Consider the following 21,141-nt stretch of genomic DNA (forward strand, 5'->3'; position numbering starts at 1 on the left):
AAAAGCAGCGTAAAACCATACTCAATCACTCTAGCCAACTTGTTGTTAGTTTGGTTGTAGTTCTGGTATGGCACCAAGACGTGGATGAGACTAGAACTATGCAGCTCCTCATTAAACAAAAGGCACCAGCAATTGTAGACTAACACTTAGTCTAGGGCTGGCAAAGAAGATCGATAATTGGAATTATCGTTGATGGAAAAAAATATTGACGATTAGCTTGCATGAGTGTGGACTACCTTGTGGCCACTGGGATTCAGACATCTGCCTGAGAAGGGAACAAACTATAATATAATCTCAACTTCTCTAAAAGATTTTCCGACCGACATCAACTCTTCATACCTCTATGCCTGAATCATGCATCACATGTGTAGGAACCATCTGTGACATTATTCTGTTACTGTTCCACCACCTGTTCTAACCCAAGGCCTTATATTCGTTGGTTACGAGACTGACAAAAAATAAACTGATATCATAAAAAAACAAAAGTGCAATTACCATATTTTCTTGAGTATAGTGCTCACATTTTTAAAAAAAAACACAGCTGTGTAGAAGGGGGTGCGCATTATACACGCCATAATGAGTTATAAGGTTTTTTCCCCCAACGCAAAAGCATTACCGTGAGCAGTAACACCGGAAATACCATGTCAATAAATCTGTACTGGAGTAAACAATGTAATCTTGTAATTACACTATCTGGTTATAAAAAGTGTTCATTGTATATCTGGACTTATGTCTCTTACTTATTTAATTAATTTTTTTTATTCGAAATTCCTTTTAATAATGTTTTAATTAATTTCGGCGAAATCATTTGTGAAACGATCAGAAGATCGCACAACTCACTGTTATTAACAGCAACCAGCAAACAGCAAATGCAAGATTTTATCACTGCTGTTTGTTAGAAGAGGTGAATAATATGAATATACATGTATGTAGTAAAAGTGTCTTGTAATCCATATTGGCTGGGTGCTCATATTTTTGTCTTTAAATTATGAAATGACTTTGCATGCATGGAGCATGTAACACCTTAATAAACTATTCTGCTTTACTCTAACAACAACAAAAACCAAGTGTTTTTCGTTATCTTGCCATGTTAAAACTTGCTTTTCATTCATTAAAAGCAGTACTAATCTGGAAGCTGAAATTTCTTCTTTTTTAAAAAAAAAAGAAAAAATCATTTTTGACTCATTAAGTGAAATGGAATGCTGCTTTTAGAAAAGAATGCTCAAATGTCTTAATTTAAGCGACTAACAAATAGAGATAAGAAGGGGGTGAGTATAGGCTGTAAGAGCTCAGAAGGGGGTGAATATAGGCTGCTAGAGCTCAGAAGGGGGTGAGTATAGGCTGCTAGAGATAAGAAGGGGGGGGATATAGGCTGCTAGAGCTGAGAAGGGGATGAGTATAGGCTGTAAGAGATGAGGATAGGATGAGTATTGGCTGTAAGAGCTGAGAAGGGGATGAGTTTAGGCTGTAAGAGATGAGGATGGGATGAGTATTGGCTGTAAGAGCTGAGGATGGGATGAGTATTGGCTGTAAGAGCTGAGAAGGGGATGAGTTTAGGCTGCTAGAGCTGAGAAGGGGATGAGTGTAGGCTGTAAGAGCTGAGGATGGGATGAGTATTGGCTGTAAGAGCTGAGAAGGGGGTGAGTATAGGCGGTAAGAGATGAGGATGGGATGAGTTTAGGCTGCTAGAGCTGAGGATGGGATGAGTATTGGCTGCTAGAGCTGAGAAGGGGATGAGTCTAGGCTGTAAGAGATGAGGATGGGATGAGTTTAGGCTGCTAGAGCTGAGAAGGGGATGAGTTTAGGCTGCTAGAGCTGAGAAGGGGATGAGTTTAGGCTGCTAGAAATGAGAAGGGGATGAGTTTAGGCTGCTAGAGCTGAGAAGGGGGTGAGTATAGGCTGCTAGAGCTGAGAAGGGGGATGAGTTTAGGCTGCTAGAGCTGAGAAGGGGGTGAGTATAGGCTGCTAGAGATGAGGATGGGATGAGTATAGGCTGTAAGAGCTGAGAAGGGGATGAGTTTAGGCTATAAGAGCTGAGAAGGGGATGAGTATAGGCTGCTAGAGCTGAGAAGGGGGTGAGTATAGGCTGTAAGAGCTGAGAAGGGGGTGAGTATAGGCTGTAAGAGCTGAGAAGGGGATGAGTATAGGCTGTAAGAGCTGAGAAGGGGATGAGTATAGGCTGTAAGAGCTGAGAAGGGGATGAGTTTAGGCTGTAAGAGCTGAGAAGGGGATGAGTATAGGCTGTAAGAGCTGAGAAGGGGATGAGTTTAGGCTATAAGAGCTGAGAAGGGGATGAGTATAGGCTGCTAGAGCTGAGAAGGGGATGAGTTTAGGCTGCTAGAGCTGAGAAGGGGGTGAGTATAGGCTGCTAGAGATGAGGATGGGATGAGTATAGGCTGTAAGAGCTGAGAAGGGGATGAGTTTAGGCTAAAAGAGCTGAGAAGGGGATGAGAATAGGCTGCTAGAGCTGAGAAGGGGGTGAGTATAGGCTGTAAGAGCTGAGAAGGGGATGAGTATAGGCTGTAAGAGCTGAGAAGGGGGTGAGTATAGGCTGCTAGAGATGAGGATGGGATGAGTATAGGCTGTAAGAGCTGAGAAGGGGATGAGTTTAGGCTATAAGAGCTGAGAAGGGGATGAGTATAGGCTGCTAGAGCTGAGAAGGGGATGAGTTTAGGCTGCTAGAGCTGAGAAGGGGGTGAGTATAGGCTGCTAGAGATGAGGATGGGATGAGTATAGGCTGTAAGAGCTGAGAAGGGGATGAGTTTAGGCTAAAAGAGCTGAGAAGGGGATGAGAATAGGCTGCTAGAGCTGAGAAGGGGGTGAGTATAGGCTGTAAGAGCTGAGAAGGGGGTGAGTATAGGCTGTAAGAGCTGAGAAGGGGATGAGTATAGGCTGTAAGAGCTGAGAAGGGGATGAGTATAGGCTGTAAGAGCTGAGAAGGGGATGAGTTTAGGCTGTAAGAGCTGAGAAGGGGGTGAGTATAGGCTGTAAGAGCTGAGAAGGGGATGAGTTTAGGCTGTAAGAGATGAGGATGGGATGAGTATTGGCTGCTAGAGCTGAGAAGGGGATGAGTTTAGGCTGCTAGAGCTGAGAAGGGGATGAGTATAGGCTGCTAGAGATGAGGATGGGATGAGTATTGGCTGTAAGAGCTGAGAAGGGGATGAGTTTAGGCTGCTAGAGCTGAGAAGGGGATGAGTTTAGGCTGCTAGAGCTGAGAAGGGGGTGAGTATAGGCTGTAAGAGCTGAGAAGGGGTTGAGTATAGGCTGTAAGAGCTGAGAAGGGGATGAGTATAGGCTGTAAGAGCTGAGAAGGGGATGAGTTTAGGCTGCTAGAGCTGAGAAGGGGATGAGTTTAGGCTGCTAGAGCCGAGAAGGGGGTGAGTATAGGCTGTAAGAGCTGAGAAGGGGTTGAGTATAGGCTGTAAGAGCTGAGAAGGGGGTGAGTATAGGCTGTAAGAGCTGAGAAGAGGGTGAGTATAGGCTGCTACAGCTGAGAAGGGGGTGAGTATAGGCTGTAAGAGATGAGGATGGGATGAGTATTGGCTGTAAGAGCTGAGAAGGGGATGTGTTTAGGCTGCTAGAGCTGAGAAGGGGGTGAGTATAGGCTGTAAGAGCTGAGAAGGGGATGAGTATAGGCTGTAAGAGATGAGGATGGGATGAGTATTGGCTGCTAGAACTGAGAAGGGGATGAGTATAGGCTGTAAGAGATGAGGATGGGATGAGTATAGGCTGTAAGAGATGAGGATGGGATAAGTATTGGCTGTAAGAGCTGAGAAGGGGATGAGTTTAGGCTGCTAGAGCTGAGAAGGGGGTGAGTATAGGCTGTAAGAGCTGAGAAGGGGATGAGTATAGGCTGCTAGAGCTGAGAAGGGGATGAGTATAGGCTGTAAGAGATGAGGATGGGATGAGTATTGGCTGTAAGAGCTGAGAAGGGGATGAGTTTAGGCTGCTAGAGCTGAGAAGGGGGTGAGTATAGGCTGTAAGAGCTGAGAAGGGGGTGAGTATAGGCGGTAAGAGCTGAAAAGGGGATGAGTATAGGCTGCTAGAGCTGAGAAGGGGATGAGTATAGGTTGTAAGAGCTGAGAAGGGGGTGAGTATAGGCTATAAGAGCTGAGAAGGGGATGAGTATAGGCTGCTAGAGCTGAGAAGGGGATGAGTATAGGCTGTAAGAGCTGAGAAGGGGATGAGTATAGGCTGTAAGAGCTGAGAAGGGGATGAGTATTGGCTGTAAAAGCTGAGAGGGGGTGAGTATTGGCTGCTAGAGCTGAGAAGGGGTTAGTATAGGCTGTAAGAGCTGAAAAGGGGGTGAGAATAGGCTGCTAGAGCTAAGAAGGGGATGAGTATAGACTGTAAGAGTTGAGAAGGGGATGAGTATAGGCTGCAAGAGCTGAGAAGGGGTTAGTATAAGCTGCAAGAGCTGAGAAGGGGATGAGTATAGGCTGCAAGAGCTGAGAAGGGGTTAGTATAGGCTGTAAGAGCTGAGAAGGGGATGAGTATAGGCTGCTAGGGCTGAGAAGGGGGTGAGTATAGGCTGTAAGAGCTGAGAACTGGATGAGTATAGGCTGCTAGAGCTGAGAAGGGGGTGAGTATAGGCTGTAAGAGATGAGGAGGGGATGGGTATTGGCTGTAAGAGCTGAGAAGGGGATGAGTATAGGCTGCTAGAGCTGAGAAGGGGGTGAGTATAGGCTGTAAGAGCTGAGAAGGGGATGAGTATAGGCTGCTTAAGCTGAGAAGGGGATGAGTATATACTGTAAGAGTTGAGAAGGGGATGAGTATAGACTGTAAGAGCTGAGAAGGGGATGAGTTTAGGCTGTAAGAGCTGAGAAGGGGGTGAGTATAGGCGGTAAGAGCTGAGAAGGGGGTGAGTATAGGCTGCTAGAGCTGAGAAGGGGATGAGTATAGGCTGCAAGAGCTGAAAAGGGGATGCGTATGGGCTGCTAGAGCTGATAAGGGGTTTGGGGTCAATGTTTTGTCTTACATATGTTCTGGGGTCTGTAAGAGAGACAAACAAAACACCCACATTCATCCTGATGTACAAAAGCGAATAAACCTAATACCACAACTCATCAACAGATGCCGACAGTGATTGACAAAGAAGCCGTGTTTCAAGCACTTGTATTGCTGCTGCACACAGTTATGAATGACCCGTAGGACACCTGCTTAGTGTGCCAGTATTGACCAACATGTGAAATAGACATCAAATCCTACAGGCATTACTTAACACACTCAGACAATTGGCATTGTGTAAGCTTGTTACAAAACTGGTGACAAGACCGGGACTCAAAGCATATCTAGAGCAGTTACGAAACAGGTACCCAGAGTGGGCTCATGGTACATCTAGGGCAGTTAGGAGCAGGTAACTAGACAAGGTTTAATGGTACATCTAGGGCAGTTAGGAGCAGGTAACTAGACAAGGTTTCATGGTACATCTAGGGCAGTTAGGAGCAGGTAACTAGACAAGGTTTCATGGTACATCTAGGGCAGTTAGGAGCAGGTAACTAGACAAGGTTTCATGGTACATCTAGGGCACTTAGGAGCAGGTAACTAGACAAGGTTTCATGGTACATCTAGGGCAGTTAGGAGCAGGTAACTAGACAAGGGTACATGGTACATCTAGGGCAGTTAGGAGCAGGTAACTAGACAAGGTTTCATGGTACATCTAGGGCAGTTAGGAGCAGGTAACTAGACAAGGTTTCATGGTACATCTAGGGCAGTTAGGAGCAGGTAACTAGACAAGGTTTCATGGTACATCTAGGGCAGTTAGGAGCAGGTAACTAGACAAGGGTACATGGTACATCTAGGGCAGTTAGGAGCAGGTAACTAGACAAGGTTTCATGGTACATCTAGGGCAGTTCGGAGCAGGTAACTAGACAAGGTTTCATGGTACATCTAGGGCACTTAAGAGCAAGTAACTAGACAAGGTTTAATGGTACATCTAGGGCAGTTATGAGCAGGTAACCTGACAACAGTTCATGGTACATCTAGGGCAGTTAGGAGGAGGTAACTAGACAAGGGTACATGGTACATCTGGGGCAGTTAGGAGCAGGTAACTAGACAAGGGTACATGGTACATCTAGGGCAGTTAGGAGCAGGTAACGGGACAAGGGTACATGGTACATCTAGGGCACTTAAGAGCAAGTAACTAGACATGGGTACATGGTACATCTAGGGCAGTTAGGAGCAGGTAACTAGACAACGGTTCTAGACAAGTAACTAGACAAGGGTACATGGTACATCTAGGGCAGTTAGAGCAAGTAACTAAATAAGGGTACATGGTACATCTAGGGCAGTTAAGAGCAAGTAACGGGACTAGGGTTCATGTTCAATTAGTCCGCGTAAACACCAAATGACAATAAGCATCAATGACACCGGGCTTCATGACGAGCAATGGGACAATGTGGGGACTTGTTATTTCAGACGACCCAAGCTTGGTCTGTTGTAATCAGGGATCGGGAATATTTTGATGCCAATTGGACATTTGTAGTTTGGTCACACCCACTCCATGTAACAAATGTTATATCTGGGATAACACTTCCTTTGTAAAGCACATATTTTAGTACTTTTGGGGGTTGATTCCCATTCAGGATTCGAACCCAAACTCCCAGCGTGAGGCACCTAATCGCCAGCACACAAAGTCAGCCATCTAACCCACTCAGCCACCGAGGTTTCCACAAAAGTGGTAGTCTAGATCACATACTTTGTGTAACCTTCTGAAAAGTGTAAATTCGCACGGCTCCCATGGCCGAAAGCTATGAATACACAATGCCATTTAGAAAGTGGTCAAATGTAACAAGTTTTATGTTGTAGTTATTATTATTATTATTTAAGTATATTAAAGTAGAAGCTGCTTCTTAAAAAAACATGATATTGGAATATATTATTTCTGATAAAATAATTGTTTCAGATGAAATTCTTTCGATCACTGCATCAAAAGTATTTGGAGTAATATAATTGGGTATCTTTTAACCAAATCACTGGTAGATTGGTAGAAAATGTGCGTACAGCTAATTACTGTTTCTGCCTTAGCTTACGAGAAAATACACACAGTAATCTGCATAAATGTGTCCATATAGAACTGCAAAGAGAACTTACATATGGTAAATCATCAGCACATCTTATTTCAAATTTCACATTTTTATTGACCAAGTTTGTTATCACTTGTATCATACCTGAATTCGCAGAAGGGATACAATGTAGCTATTTACCGAGAATAATATGATGTTGACTGATAGTAACACCCTTGCAAGTCAACAACAAAACACATGTCAGTCCGTTATTTTATATCCTTTGTCATGATATCCGGTTTATTGTTCTCCTGATAGGTGTTGCTTTGCGCAGTGCAGCGAGAATAGCGCCGAACACAAGTCAAACCAGTTGAGACTGTAGTCCATAATAAGCAAATTACGGCAGGGTCAAGTCGAAATTTACTACCCAGGTACCCGACCCCCTATTACCGGACCCTACCCGGGTACCCACTGTAGGTCTCAAGAGTTGGGAACAAAATGTCAGATTTGTTTTACTGCAGCCCTGGCAAACCTATTAAGATACATGTATCAAAAGATCAGATTATGTGTACACTGAAGTTGACTGAAGCTTTATTTTTACTCAAACATATACAAGTCAAAAGGAATGGGGGCACAGTCAAAAAGAAATGCGAACATTAGCGACTTGTAGTGAAACCACTGAGCTATAGTGAGTTTTTGTCATAAAACAATATATCACGTGACTAACCACGTATCCAGGTAGTCTGGGTATCCGGGTAGTCCTGTGGGTACCCGGGCCCTACTCAGGCCCACCCGACCCGAGTACCTGAGTTTCCTGTCCCAGCCCTAAAGCAAATATTGAATCCATGACGAACGCAAAGTTGGAGTGTTGTTTCCCTTTAACTTTAGCTGCTTGACATTGGATCTAACTTCTATGAAATGAAAAGCAGGAAATTCAAAGGAACAAATATTCGAAAGATAGTACAGCTTCCAAGCATTGTTACACGAGTTAGCACAATCCCTTCAGTCCCAATCACAATGAACGTAATTGAGCAGTGTTATGAATTCACTACGACCACTTTCACTGTGCTGGACATTTTCACAACGTGGGTGAGCAGTGTTTATGATTATTTGACAAGACCAAAGACACCGTCATAAACGGTAAGCATCTGTCATAAGAGCTTGATCAACTTGTCTAAACAAACTGATCACACATGATGATGAACTTGGTGAGACTGTCTAAATTAAGTGAGTGAGTGAGTGAGTGAGTTGGGTTTAACGCCGCTTTTAACAGTATTCCAGTTATACTGACGGCGTGTCAGCTTAATGTGGGAGGAAAGCCCGAAGTGATGCAGGTCTCAGACGTTTACCACCTCGGTGAAACCCACAAGCACGGGTATGGTGCTGACAAACCAAGAAACAATCAGGGCGAACCAGGATTCGAACCCACAATCATAGGTTTCTGGTGTGCCCAAGGGATGCAACTCAGGCACAGCAATTTGTGGTGCCTTAGACGACTGGGCAACCTGTGCCCCCATCTAAATTAAGAGTTTAATAACACTGTTTATTTGAGCTTTCTCATGTGCAATGAGCAATGATCAGAATAAATTGTATCTAAAACTATTATTGTACCAGAAAAAGTATATTCTATTATCTTGTTATTTTAGATTACCAGATTAGAACGTATAAAAACAGGACTATATTGTGTCCTTCAGTACGGATTCGTTGACATGTTATTTCTGGAGTGACTTGCTCACGGTAATGTCTTTGTGTTGCTGTAAAATAATCAGAACTCATTGTCAGCATGTAACAATTCTCCACAAACAGCTCTCATTACACACAAAAAAGCTGTTTTCAATTGGATATCTTTTTATATGTTCTGGCGGCATCAACATGCTGCGTTAAAGGGCCCCCAAGTAAACTTTAATTGGTCCCTTTCTCTATTTTCAGTTTAATAGTTGACCTCTTTACCTGTTTACCTTACCTCCGGGTTAGAATACCTAGGTCTTCAGCAACCCTTGCTTGCCATAAAAGGCAATTATGCTTGACATAAAATGCTTGTCAAACAGGATAGGTTGATCAGGCTCGCTGACGCCTCTTACAACAAGCATGGGTTGTTGAAGACCAATTATAACCCGGATTGTCAGGCTGGTTTTTTTATGTTAGTTTTGTTGAATATTTGTTGATTTTATTTTTATTTTTACAAAAACTTTATGAAAAAAACATGGGTCAAGTTCATTGACAAAGCTTGTCACATATCCCAAATTATTGACTATCAGTCATTGCCACTCTCAATAAAACAATTGCACTATTTTAGACTGATTCCAGGATTAATTGGTTGTGGCTTGGAATAGATGTGTTTATCTATCTTGAAGCCAACCCAGTGACATTCACTGACATTGTCCAAGAAACGAGAACACGGTCAGACAAGGTTCTTAATCTTATCATGTAACTGACCGCATTGGTCTAAATGACCACAAAGCCACTTTTAATTCTCAATGTCTGCAATGTCTTGAAAGACAGAAGGGAACATCGTTATCAATCTTCAGTTATTCTAGTGTCTGCTACTACTGATGTTTCTATTGGAATTGACTGGAAGCATAAGAATAGATTCCTATTCACATAAATCAATACTTGCTCAGTTTTGCAAGAAAACAATTAATGAGTGGGTGATGCTGCCGGTGACATTTCTATGTAAAAGAAGCCATTCTTTGAATGGAATACCTGGGAAACCTGACAAATGAGCTGCCATGGTTCAGGGATAGTCACAGCGCAGCCCGAAATGTGGAATAGCATCTGCAGAGGCGGTCACAGTGCAGCCCGAAATGTGGAACAGCATCTGCAGAGGCGGTCACAGCGCAGCCCGAAATGTGGAATAGCATCTGCAGTGGCGGTCACAGCGCAGCCCGAAATGTGGAACAGCATCTGCAGAGGCGGTCACAGCGCAGCCCGAAATGTGGAATAGCATCTGCAGTGGCGGTCACAGCCCAGCCCGAAATGTGGAACAGCATCTGCAGAGGCGGTCACAGCGCAGCCCGAAATGTGGAATAGCATCTGCAGTGGCGGTCACAGCGCAGCCCGAAATGTGGAATAGCATCTGCAGTGGCGGTCACAGCCCAGCCCGAAATGTGGAATAGCATCTGCAGTGGCGGTCACAGCGCAGCCCGAAATGTGGAATAGCATCTGCAGTGGCGGTCACAGCCCAGCCCGAAATGTGGAATAGCATCTGCAGTGGCGGTCACAGCGCAGCCCGAAATGTGGAATAGCATCTGCAGAGGCGGTCACAGCGCAGCCCGAAATGTGGAATAGCATCTGCAGTGGCGGTCACAGTGCAGCCTGAAATGTGGAATAGCATCTGCAGAGGCGGTCACAGCGCAGCCCAAAATGTGGAATAGCATCTGCAGTGGCGGTCACAGCGCAGCCCGAAATGTGGAATAGCATCTGCAGAGGCGGTCACAGCGCAGCCCGAAATGTCGAATAGCATCTGCAGAGGCGGTCACAGCGCAGCCCAAAATGTGGAATAGCATCTGCAGAGGCGGTCACAGCGCAGCCGGAAATGTGGAATAGCATCTGCAGTGGCGGTCACAGCGCAGCCCGAAATGTGGAATAGCATCTGCAGTGGCAGTCACAGCGCAGCCCGAAATGTGGAATAGCATCTGTAGTGGCGGTCACAGCGCAGCCCGAAATGTGGAATAGCATCTGCAGAGGTGGTCACACCGCAGCCCGAAATCTGGACTAGCATCTGCAGAGGTCGTCACAGCGTAGTTCGAAATGTGGAATAGCATCTGCAGAGGTGGTCACAGCGCAGCCTTGACTTATTTTGCTCAAATTTAATATTAGCGTGCTCAGCCCCACGTTGGGCGCCAATGTAGTGGCAATAAAATTTCCAAGTCCCTTGATGGGATTCGAACCTAGGTCAGACGCTTTGTTCACATGACCAAAGAAGTTAACCGCGTCAGGATGTCATCTGTGGGATGACTCCACGCCCAGCTACAATGGCACTACTGCAATAATGTCCCATAACAAAGTAGACACTATTTATTGATAACAACTTTATTTTACTGATGTTATCCTTAAATTGTGTCTACTTTTTAGGATTTTAGCAAATTTTGTTTTTACTTTCTTCTATTCCAGCACTAAAATCGAAAAATATCCTCAGGACAATTTGGTTAACAATCAGTCAATGTCCTAGAAAATGAACCGATCTGAAACTGCTGGACAGTATTTGCTTCAGTTAGTGGTACTCCCACCTCAATTGTCCACTGTATCATACCTCCATTCCATTATTATGATTCTGATGAACATACCCAGAACCCATACCCTACCACAGCTTCATTTTATGTCAGATGCAACTGACACAACGTTAAAAATAGCTATCCAATCAGTTCGGAGATGAAGAAGCATTAAATTTTACAATTTTTACAATGTATGCAAAGTTAATGATATTTACGTTTATAATGTTTATAACATTCATGATGATATAACATTTATAAGGGTGTGAGGTATTGCCGGTATATCAGTAAATTGAGGTTCATTCTTTCCACAATACATATCACAATATAATTTTTTCATGCTCAATATATCGGGTGATTTCAAATTGGGATTTTTATCATGTGTTTAATGTTATATACTTGCCAAATGCCTTCACAGCCCCGGAGCACTCATCCAGGGCCCCAAGATGGCTGTGTGTTTATTGAATGAGTAAACATTATGTTGTACCAGCATCCTGTTTTGTTCCATTTACAAACTTCAGTTCATACCTTAATAATCATATTTTCGTTGTGTTTTTTGTAAGTTCCTGCATTCTGATTAGCTGAATTGGTCACATGTTATTGCATTCATTTCCCAAAGAATGTTAAAAATTAAGCCACGCCTACTGAGGTGTACTACTTTTATTACTACAGAATGTGAAGGCTCGCTCGCCTGTATTTTCCCCGCTCGCCTGGGTTCCACAAATTTCTAACCTGCCTTTTTTGGACTGTCTTCCCATTCTCAGGGAACAAATGTTTGAATCTGGCAGTAACTGACCATGTCATTTAAAAACAGCTGCCGTCTCCCGGACATATTTCTTCCGGTTTGTTACAGTCTGACTTTTGCAGTTCTTCTCGCCTCTTGCCTTGATTGACAGGTCCTATGAACTTTGTTTTGATCCTACTCTCCGTTGATTGGCTACTGACTTTGTGGGCATGTCAACTTTTGTGCATATATCAAACAATCACCTGATTCATGTTCCGCCACAATATGTATTCCTACACCTGGAATGTTTATCAATCTCGTCATTTGTGTCTGCTTTATATGTGCAACTGTTTTTGGTTAAACTATTGTAGATAGCACATGTTTTCATTGTCAAATTTAATTATAAGGATTAACTGTGAATTGTTTTTGCTTCATTGAGGTATGAGTCGAAAAACCGATGTGCAAACTTTTGTCAGAATCTGCGACGTTTGCACATCGGTTTTTCGATTCATACCTCAATGAAGCAAAACAAATACACAGTCAATGCTCAAATGTATCAGATTGCTTCTGAATTAAAAATTTAGAATGAATATATATATAGCGTATCGCAATACGGCCTTGTGCATGGCAAAATATTGTAATACACTTTGAACCTCCAATGCCCATCCCTAATGTTTACATACCAAATAAATACGTGTAGATGACAGGCCTACTTACGATGTGCACGTAATCTCTCCGTTTATGCCCAGTCTTCTTGAAGCGAGAAGGGCTGATATCCAGAAGATTAGCTAGGTTTCCATGATAGGCCCTGAAAAAAGATTTTGCAGTAACTTGACTTGATAATTGGGTCCAATTGGGACCTGTTGTAGCTGGGCCGTAGAGAGAAGTACATGAAACAATGAGCAAATTTAGTTTTAATTTGTTTGTTGTTTAATGCTGCACTCAGCAATATGCCAGCTATATGACGCCGGTCTGTAAATAATAGAGTCTGGACCAGACAAACCAGTGATTGACATCATGAGCATTGATCCACACAATTTGGATACGATGATATGCATCAACCAAGTCAGCGAGGCTGACCACCCGATCCCGTTAGTCGCCTTTTATGCCGAAGCATAGTTGCCTTTTTCAGCAAGCATGGGTTGCTGAAGACCTATTCTACCCCGGATCTTCACGGGTTGCAAAATTAGTGGCAAGATATCAGTACAATATTACTCACCTCTCTAAACATACAACATCTTCGTGTTTTGTATAGCACCTGGCAAGACGGAGAGCTAAGTCATTAGCCTCTGACCTGAAAAACACATTGTCACTTTTCACTCATCCGGTGGATAATATACGGTATTATGTGTCCACTAGAGCAACATGTACAGTGAGTCACCGTTACAGGGACAGTATCATAACCGGCGATTCATAAGAAATAAAAACAAGAGTCCTCAGAAGATGACAAATCTCCCCGGTCCCTACAAATTCGAAAGAACAAATCATCTGACTGTTACTTTAAGTCCAACTTGATGAGAGATACATGTCACAAAAACACTCTTTTGAGGCTAAGTACAATTGTTTCCATGGAAATTGAGAAAAATATAAAGGCCAAAAATCCATATATAGCTAAAGGCACCATTTCATGATCTGTTTGAAATATCTGCCAATTTTTGTTGAAAAATATTAGACGGTTTTTGAGTGATGCCAGAAACGAAATGATTATGGACAGACAGACAGACAGACAGACAGACAGACAGACAAGGCATTGACTATATTCACCTGCAATAAATGCCGGGGGGGATGAAAATACACAGTCAAACCTTAATGAATCCGTAACATATTGTCTATTATATTTAGGGAATGAGCAAATAAAATGTACTGGTATTCTTTTAAGGATGGCCTCAATATACTGCTGTTTGAGGGATGTCAATTAAGAAGAAAATGCTCTTATAAGTCACCATTAGCATACAAATGCCTGTATATAAAAGGCTGCTAATTGTTTTTTAAAGGTCCCATTTGACCATGTTTAAGAATGATCTTTTCTCAAAAACTAAAAGCAAACATGTAATTTTGTCATTTGTCTCTAAAATCTGGACTGGGAACACTAGAACAAACTGTCTGATATAAAAGTGATATTGTTTCCCTTGATAACAGATTAGAGTTACCTACCCTGAATTCAAGAAGAAGCAGACGCAGAGCTTATCAGGAAATGTTGAGATAAGACGTTTGGCATACTCAGACATTTGGTCATTAAGAAATCCAGCGCTTGTGGTCAGCTTGCCCATCTGCTCCTGACCCACACTGACCACATGGGGATGGCAGTGGCCCACTGGGAAGAAAAACAGCAGCAATGTTTGTTTGTTTGTTTGTTGTTTGACACGCACACAGCAATATTCAATTCAATTTCTTTATTCAGTAGAAAGGCCACAGGCCCATGTACAAATAAATATTGACATATAGAATATACATATTGGTGCAACATTAAGAAAGTATTACAAATGGGATGAACGTAATACAATAGACTCTTTAATATATTTCAGCATTGAAGTAAATCAGTTAGTTTGCCTTAGCTTATATGCTAAATAACTGAGATTTACAATATATATTTGGAATGTGTTTCTGTCTGATATCATCATATAATGGACATGATAGCATAAAATGTAATTCAGTTTCAATGATGTTCTTACAAAAAGGACAAAATCTAAAATTAAAATCAATATTACTTTTTCTTCCAATATTCCTGCTATATGACGTCAGTCTGTAAATAATCGAACAGACAATCCAGTGATTGACATCATGAGCATTGATCCACACATTTGGGATACAATGACATGCATCAACCAAGTCAGCGAGTCTGACCACCCGATCCAATTAGTCGCCACTTATGTCAAGCATAGTCGCTAGGGCTGGGACGGGTAACTCGAGTACCCTGGTCGAGTGGGTAGTGAGTAGGACCTGGGTACCCACAGGACTACCCGAACCCATGGTCTGTCACGTGATATATTGTTTAATGACAAAAATTATCTGGAACTCTATGGTTACACTACAAGTCACTAATGTTCGCATTTGTTTCTGACTATGCACCCATTCCTTCTGACTTTTCATATGAGTTAAATGACTGTTAAGTCCAGTTTCCACCCTTGCTGAACTAGGCTAGAATTTATGGGCTCAATCGTAGCGCCACCAGTTGCTACTACGAGTTATGTCCCTTCTGTGTCCTTCCCATTGACCAATCAGATTCCTCCTCTCATATCACTTGCATTTGCTTCAAACAAAATGGCCGGGCTCAGTCAAGACGATCAGGTAGAAAATCAATTTCTATTTTGTGATAAAACTGGTTCTACTTCGCGAAGGGTATAAAATCATGTGAGCACCTTGATTAAAAACATGAAAAAATCTGGAAACTGTCTGTTGACGCCAATTTGACAGTACACATGCTTTGCAAATCTTGCAATCAACCGAAATATGCATGGCAGTTTACCATTATCCAATGACAGTGGTACGTGTAACTTGGCAACTATTCTTGGACCCGTCAGTAAAACTGGATCCATAAGAATCACTCTTTGCTCGCAACTCATTATTTTCCTTTGGTAAACTTTCTGAAGTGAGTGAGCATGAGATTTACTTCTGGCTTCACCAACTGCTAAGGAGAAGTCATCAAACACACGCTGCGTCCTAAATTAGTTTTCATGAATACCAAATAGCATTTCTCTAAAAATATATTAACATCTGTCAATAAAATTATTCATGCATTGCACAGCAATAAAATAGTGCTCCACCCTAAAATTCTGCAACCAACATGGTTCATGTTTTGAGAAAAACATGCATAAATATACATATTTTAATTCTAAAAAAAATATAATTATCTTGTTTTTCTTCTATTTTGGAAATATGCTATGTTGAGCTGTGTTTTTTTCTCTAGCAGTAAGCAGTAAGGAAATGTTCTGAATATTCAGGGTTTACACATTCTATAGCATGTTGTGTTGAACAGGACACTAGCAGGTCATCTGTTGTTGTAGACAAGAGTAGGTCAACCTTCCCTATTTTCTGACCTGTCTGTTGCCTGGCTCCAGGAGAAAGGCTCTGCATCTCCTTTCACTGATGAATCATACACAAGGTATTCAACTAGGGACTCTATTCATCTTCTTTTTATGTTCAGAACAATAAACCTTGTTATTGACCACATTTTGTTTGACATTTTCATTTTCAAGCTTGCTACACTGGACTGTAGCACAAGTGTTTGGTTGTGATAATTATGCCAACAGTCTAGAGCAAAAACTTGTTTATCAAGACATGGCCAGTAAACCTCAACTAATATAAACACACTACACTAACAGTAGAACCTTGTTTATCAGGACATGGCCAGTAAACCTCAACTAATATAAACACACAACACTAACAGTAGAACCTTGTTTATCAGGACATGGCCAGTAAACACTAATATAAACACACAACACTAACAGTAGAACCTTGTTTATCAGGACATGGCCAGTAAACATTAACTAATATAAACACACTACACTAACAGTAGAACCTTGTTTATCAGGACATGGCCAGTAAACACTAATATAAACACACAACACTAACAGTAGAACCTTGTTTATCAGGACATGGCCAGTAAACACTAATATAAACACACAACACTAACAGTAGAACCTTGTTTATCAGGACATGGCCAGTAAACATTAACTAATATAAACACACTACACTAACAGTAGAACCTTGTTTATCAGGACATGGCCAGTAAACACTAATATAAACACACAACACTAACAGTAGAACCTTGTTTATCAGGACAAGGCCAGTAAACACTAACAAATATAAACACAAGACACTAACAGTAGAACCTTGTTTATCAGGACATGGCCAATAAACACTAACTAATATAAGCACACAACACTAACAGTAGAACCTTGTTTATCAGGACACGGCCAGTAAACATCAACTAATATAAACACACTACACTAACAGTAGAACCTTGTTTATCAGGACACGGCCAGTAAACACGAATATAAACACACGACACTAACACCAGAACCTTGTTTATCAGGACATGGCCAGTAAACACTAACTAATATAAATACACTTCACTAACAGTAGAACCTTGTTTATCAGGATATGGCCAGTAAACATTAACTACACCAACAGTAGAACCTTTTGCATCAGGACATGGCCAGTAAACATTAACTAATATAAACACACTACACAAACAGTAGAACCTTGTTTATCAGGACATGGCCAGTAAACATTAAATAATACAATATAAACACATTACACTAACAGTAGAACCTTGTTTATCAGGACACAGCCAGTAAACACTAACACTACCTTGATTATATAGCCACCAAAATGGGTTTCTACATATGGTTGCTATGGTAGCCATGTTCGAAATCCGATTGGAATTCAGGGAGCACTTTTTAGAGTCACTATACCTGGGATCATTCATACAAAGATTTTTGCTTCACAGGCCTTGTAGTTTCAGAGAAGATCTCAAAAATGCAAAACCAAACTGGATGGACATTGGAAAACACAGCACAATGTTAATAAGCTCACGGGACTTAAACAATATTGATCTGGTCTGGGTTATTATCCCTCTCAATCCAGCTATTCTGGTCCAAAGAAGCCTTAATATATAAAAACTAAAACCTGGCTTTAGCATGTTTAGCCACACTTTTGTCATTGAGGAGGCGACAACATGGATTTCCTCAGACGTTGCCTGAGCCTGAGCAGGGGTTGTGGCTTTCTGCTGTCAAAAGTCTTGGGAAAGTATTACCAGCATGTGTCTAGGCTCTTCCTGAAGCCTGGTGTGCCAGCTTTATTCTAAAGCTGTGACTGTGATATACATAGAAATACAATGGTTGTTGTAACCTTGGTAGCCATGTAACAGTTAAAACATAACAGCGATGTAACAGTTTGGACATAATGGGAACATTTGTTATTCATGCTCCTGTTTAGGCCATGAAATGAAAAACATGGGATTAAGGATGACAGCAACTTAATCGCATTCATTTGTGATTTATATGTAACCATAGTTACAGTAAAGTAACATCTTGCCCAGGACTTCATTTTTGTGACAAGTTTGTCTCACCTGCGCACCTCTAAATCTGATTAGTGTGCAGCTGTTGCCACTTACTCCTATTCCAATATTATTTAAGCTCCTGTATTGATCGCCTAATGTGACGAGAAAAATGGGCCCCACATTTTAGAAAATGGTTATCAGTAAGTGATATCTATTTGTGGCCCCTCCTGTTGCAATGACCATGACGGAAAAAGAGGGTGCAAATTTAGAAATGAATTGATCATTACTAGGACAACCACATGAAGCTTGGTAATTCACAAATGTGGTCCCATGTTTCGATCACCATAAACTGTAAATCTGGAAATTAATGCATCTCCAAATTAATATGACTGCTGACCCCTAGCCAAAAATGTGACTCAATATCAATGCGACACCCCCTAGGGGCCCTACCCAATCACCAGTGGAATGATGCATACCTAATTACTTTAATCCAACCTTACCTTAATCCAATAGCACAGCTTATTAGCACTGAGAAGAGTGTTTTCCTAAAAACTACACACAGTTTATATGCTTACTCTGTTGAATGGCATTAAGAAGTTCAAAGGCAACAAAATAATTGCACCAACAACAGTTCACTGATTGGTATGCGGAGAAGGTGTCAAGCTTGACACAAGTGGGTAGAACTCTTGACCCCAGCAGTGATAACTCACCAGAAGCCAATTGTGTAATTCCTATTCTTTGAATGACAATGTTATATACTTGTTACAACTGCTGCTCAATAAACCGTGTTTGTGTTTATGTTCAAGTTAGTATCCGCTATCCAAAGTGTGCAGTGTCACTGTCTTATTGTTGATAGTCATTTTGAGACATCAATGTGAAGTTAATTCACGCTCGCGTTAATTTCAACATGTACAGTATCACGAGGGGGAAAAATTTGGTCGACATTTAATAAATTGTTATCAGCACTGATCCAACCTAAGAGGATCTGCATTTCACACTCAACATGCTACAATTTTACTACTGACCTCCTAAAACGTGGGCCCACTGCAACCATCGCTTTTCAGAAAAATAAACTGGGTCAACATATGGGGAAAACTACTATTGACGTTCTTAATTTCATTTACAAGATGAGTTTTTAATTTTTAAGTTGAGGATAGAAAGAGAAAATTATAACACATTCAAAACATTGATTATGAATACTATTTACTGTAGGGGTTAGATGGCAATATTTTGACTAATGACAACATGCAGACAATTTTTACAATTTTGGAAAAACAACAGAGGCAGATTGTAATTAGAGTGACCTCCCTTTTCCAGTATGAACCACCGATAATGTATTTTCACCAGAGTGAATAGTCATATAAATCAGAGAATTCACTGCCTGAGTTTAACAATATATATCGAACTATCAACCTATTGCAATTGTTTGCCCTATAATAGTACCATTTTGATAGGCATGTCAAAAGTAGTAGATATGTAGACAACACTTCTCACTCTATGTTTATCCTACGGTAATAGATCGGTCTATGAGAAAAATGAAATGACACAACCCGATTAAATAATCTTTATTTTCCTTGAAACATATGTTCAAGTAAACATTTAAAAAGTCTAAAATTAGCAATTGGAACCATTTTCAGATGCTTATCCTATGATAATACTTCCTGACAACTGTCAATATGAAAAACGAAATCAAAATTATTTCAAAGAGTTCCAAAGTCTTGATAAAGATATTTAAAGCCTGTCAAGTTCTGCTTTCACAAAAACACCAAGGCCATTTCAGACCAAGTCCAATTTGTAACCATGGTAACAAGGGGAAAATATTCCAAAAAAAATTCAAATAAAGGCATTTCTTCGCAGAACATTATTGATAAACCTGTTTTGTAACTGAACATTTCATGATTTTCCAGCTCTGCTGTAAAAAAACATCACCCACCCCTTCTCAAGACCATAAGTCCAACTGATTCCATGGAAACGGAGTAAAACTAAAAATGACCCAAATACTTATATAGCAAAAGACACCACTTCGGGATCAGTGCGATATATCTGCCTAGTTTTGTTGAGAGATATAGAATGTTTTTTAAGTTGTGCTCCTGAAACGAAATCCACCCCCCATTGAGACTAAGTCCAAATTAATTCCCTGGATACCAAGAAAAATATAAATGCAAAAATTCATTTATACCAAAGCTGAGAAAAATACTTAAGACATTGTGGATGATATTCAGTCAATGTCCTCAAAATAGAACCGATCTGGCATGTCTGATACCCTAAAATCAAACATTTGATTTGGGTTGTTTTTAAACAAGAATACAAAGTTTCAGAATTTTCTTTTTTTTTAGAAATCAAAAGTAAGGAGTAAAAGATTTTAGACAGAAATATTTTAATTTTAGGAATCTTCTTTGCAGAAATCCTAAGTTCGAAGGAATGAAAGATGTATGTATATTTGTTTTTAATAAAACAATTTGTAATTTAAGAATCTTTTTTTTCAGAAATCAAAAGTTTGAAGGAATGAAAGATATTTGTATGTTGGTTTTAAACAAAACATATTTAAATTTTAAGAATCTTTTCAGAAATCTCAAGTTTGAAGGAAAGCTAGGTAAGATTACAAGATTTAATAGTCAAGACAAAATAAAGGTGACAATATGGTGTTTGTAGACACAAGTAGACATTTACCAGGGACATTACAGACCCTTACTAACATCACAGTAAGAATCAACGTGACATTTCCCACATGGAGGAGGTTGCAGGGACATCAAAAGAGTTAAACCAAATATCATGCAGCCTTATCATCTCAACAGCGTTCCATGTTTATACCGACAGCAATTTAAGAGAAATTTTATTGAATCCAATATAAATGTAACCATGGAAAAACAGAAAAATATATACCACGATGGCCAGATATTATCCTTTTTGTTGGAAGAAAACAGTTCTGAGAATGTTAAGTTTATAACAATGCAGTGATTTTGAAACAAAAAGCTGTTTTATGGGTCAATGACTTGGATCCAGGAATGTAATAAGTCAATGGCAAAAGTCAATAAGTCAAATCAGCAAAAAAGGTGGACGAACCTTTTACCTTTCATTTTTGGATGAATATATACCATCTGGCAAAAAACCATTGCAATAAGAAAAGTGCTTGACTAAGTCACTACAGATTCTGACAGCATTTCACTATGATCCAGAGAGTATGATGAATTTCAATAA

The 21,141-nt window shown here is 40.8% G+C and overlaps 1 protein-coding gene across 2 annotated transcripts in view; it reads right to left on the minus strand.

Annotated features, from left to right (window-relative positions):
- The window catches only part of LOC124131667 (5-phosphohydroxy-L-lysine phospho-lyase-like), a 115,694-nt gene that overhangs the window by 32,340 nt on the left and 62,213 nt on the right, over positions 1-21,141 (minus strand). For both annotated transcript variants that reach the window (XM_046495104.2, XM_046495112.2), the window contains 3 exons: positions 14,094-14,253; positions 13,159-13,233; positions 12,657-12,747 (listed from right to left, as the gene is read on the minus strand). In XM_046495104.2, the coding sequence (XP_046351060.1) occupies positions 12,657-12,747; positions 13,159-13,233; positions 14,094-14,253 (326 nt within the window). The remainder of the gene's footprint in view (positions 1-12,656; positions 12,748-13,158; positions 13,234-14,093; positions 14,254-21,141) is intronic.

Source organism: Haliotis rufescens, unplaced genomic scaffold, assembly GCF_023055435.1.
Source record: "Haliotis rufescens isolate VD_foot unplaced genomic scaffold, xgHalRufe1.0.p SCAF_20, whole genome shotgun sequence".
In the NCBI taxonomy this organism is placed as follows: domain Eukaryota; kingdom Metazoa; phylum Mollusca; class Gastropoda; order Lepetellida; family Haliotidae; genus Haliotis; species Haliotis rufescens.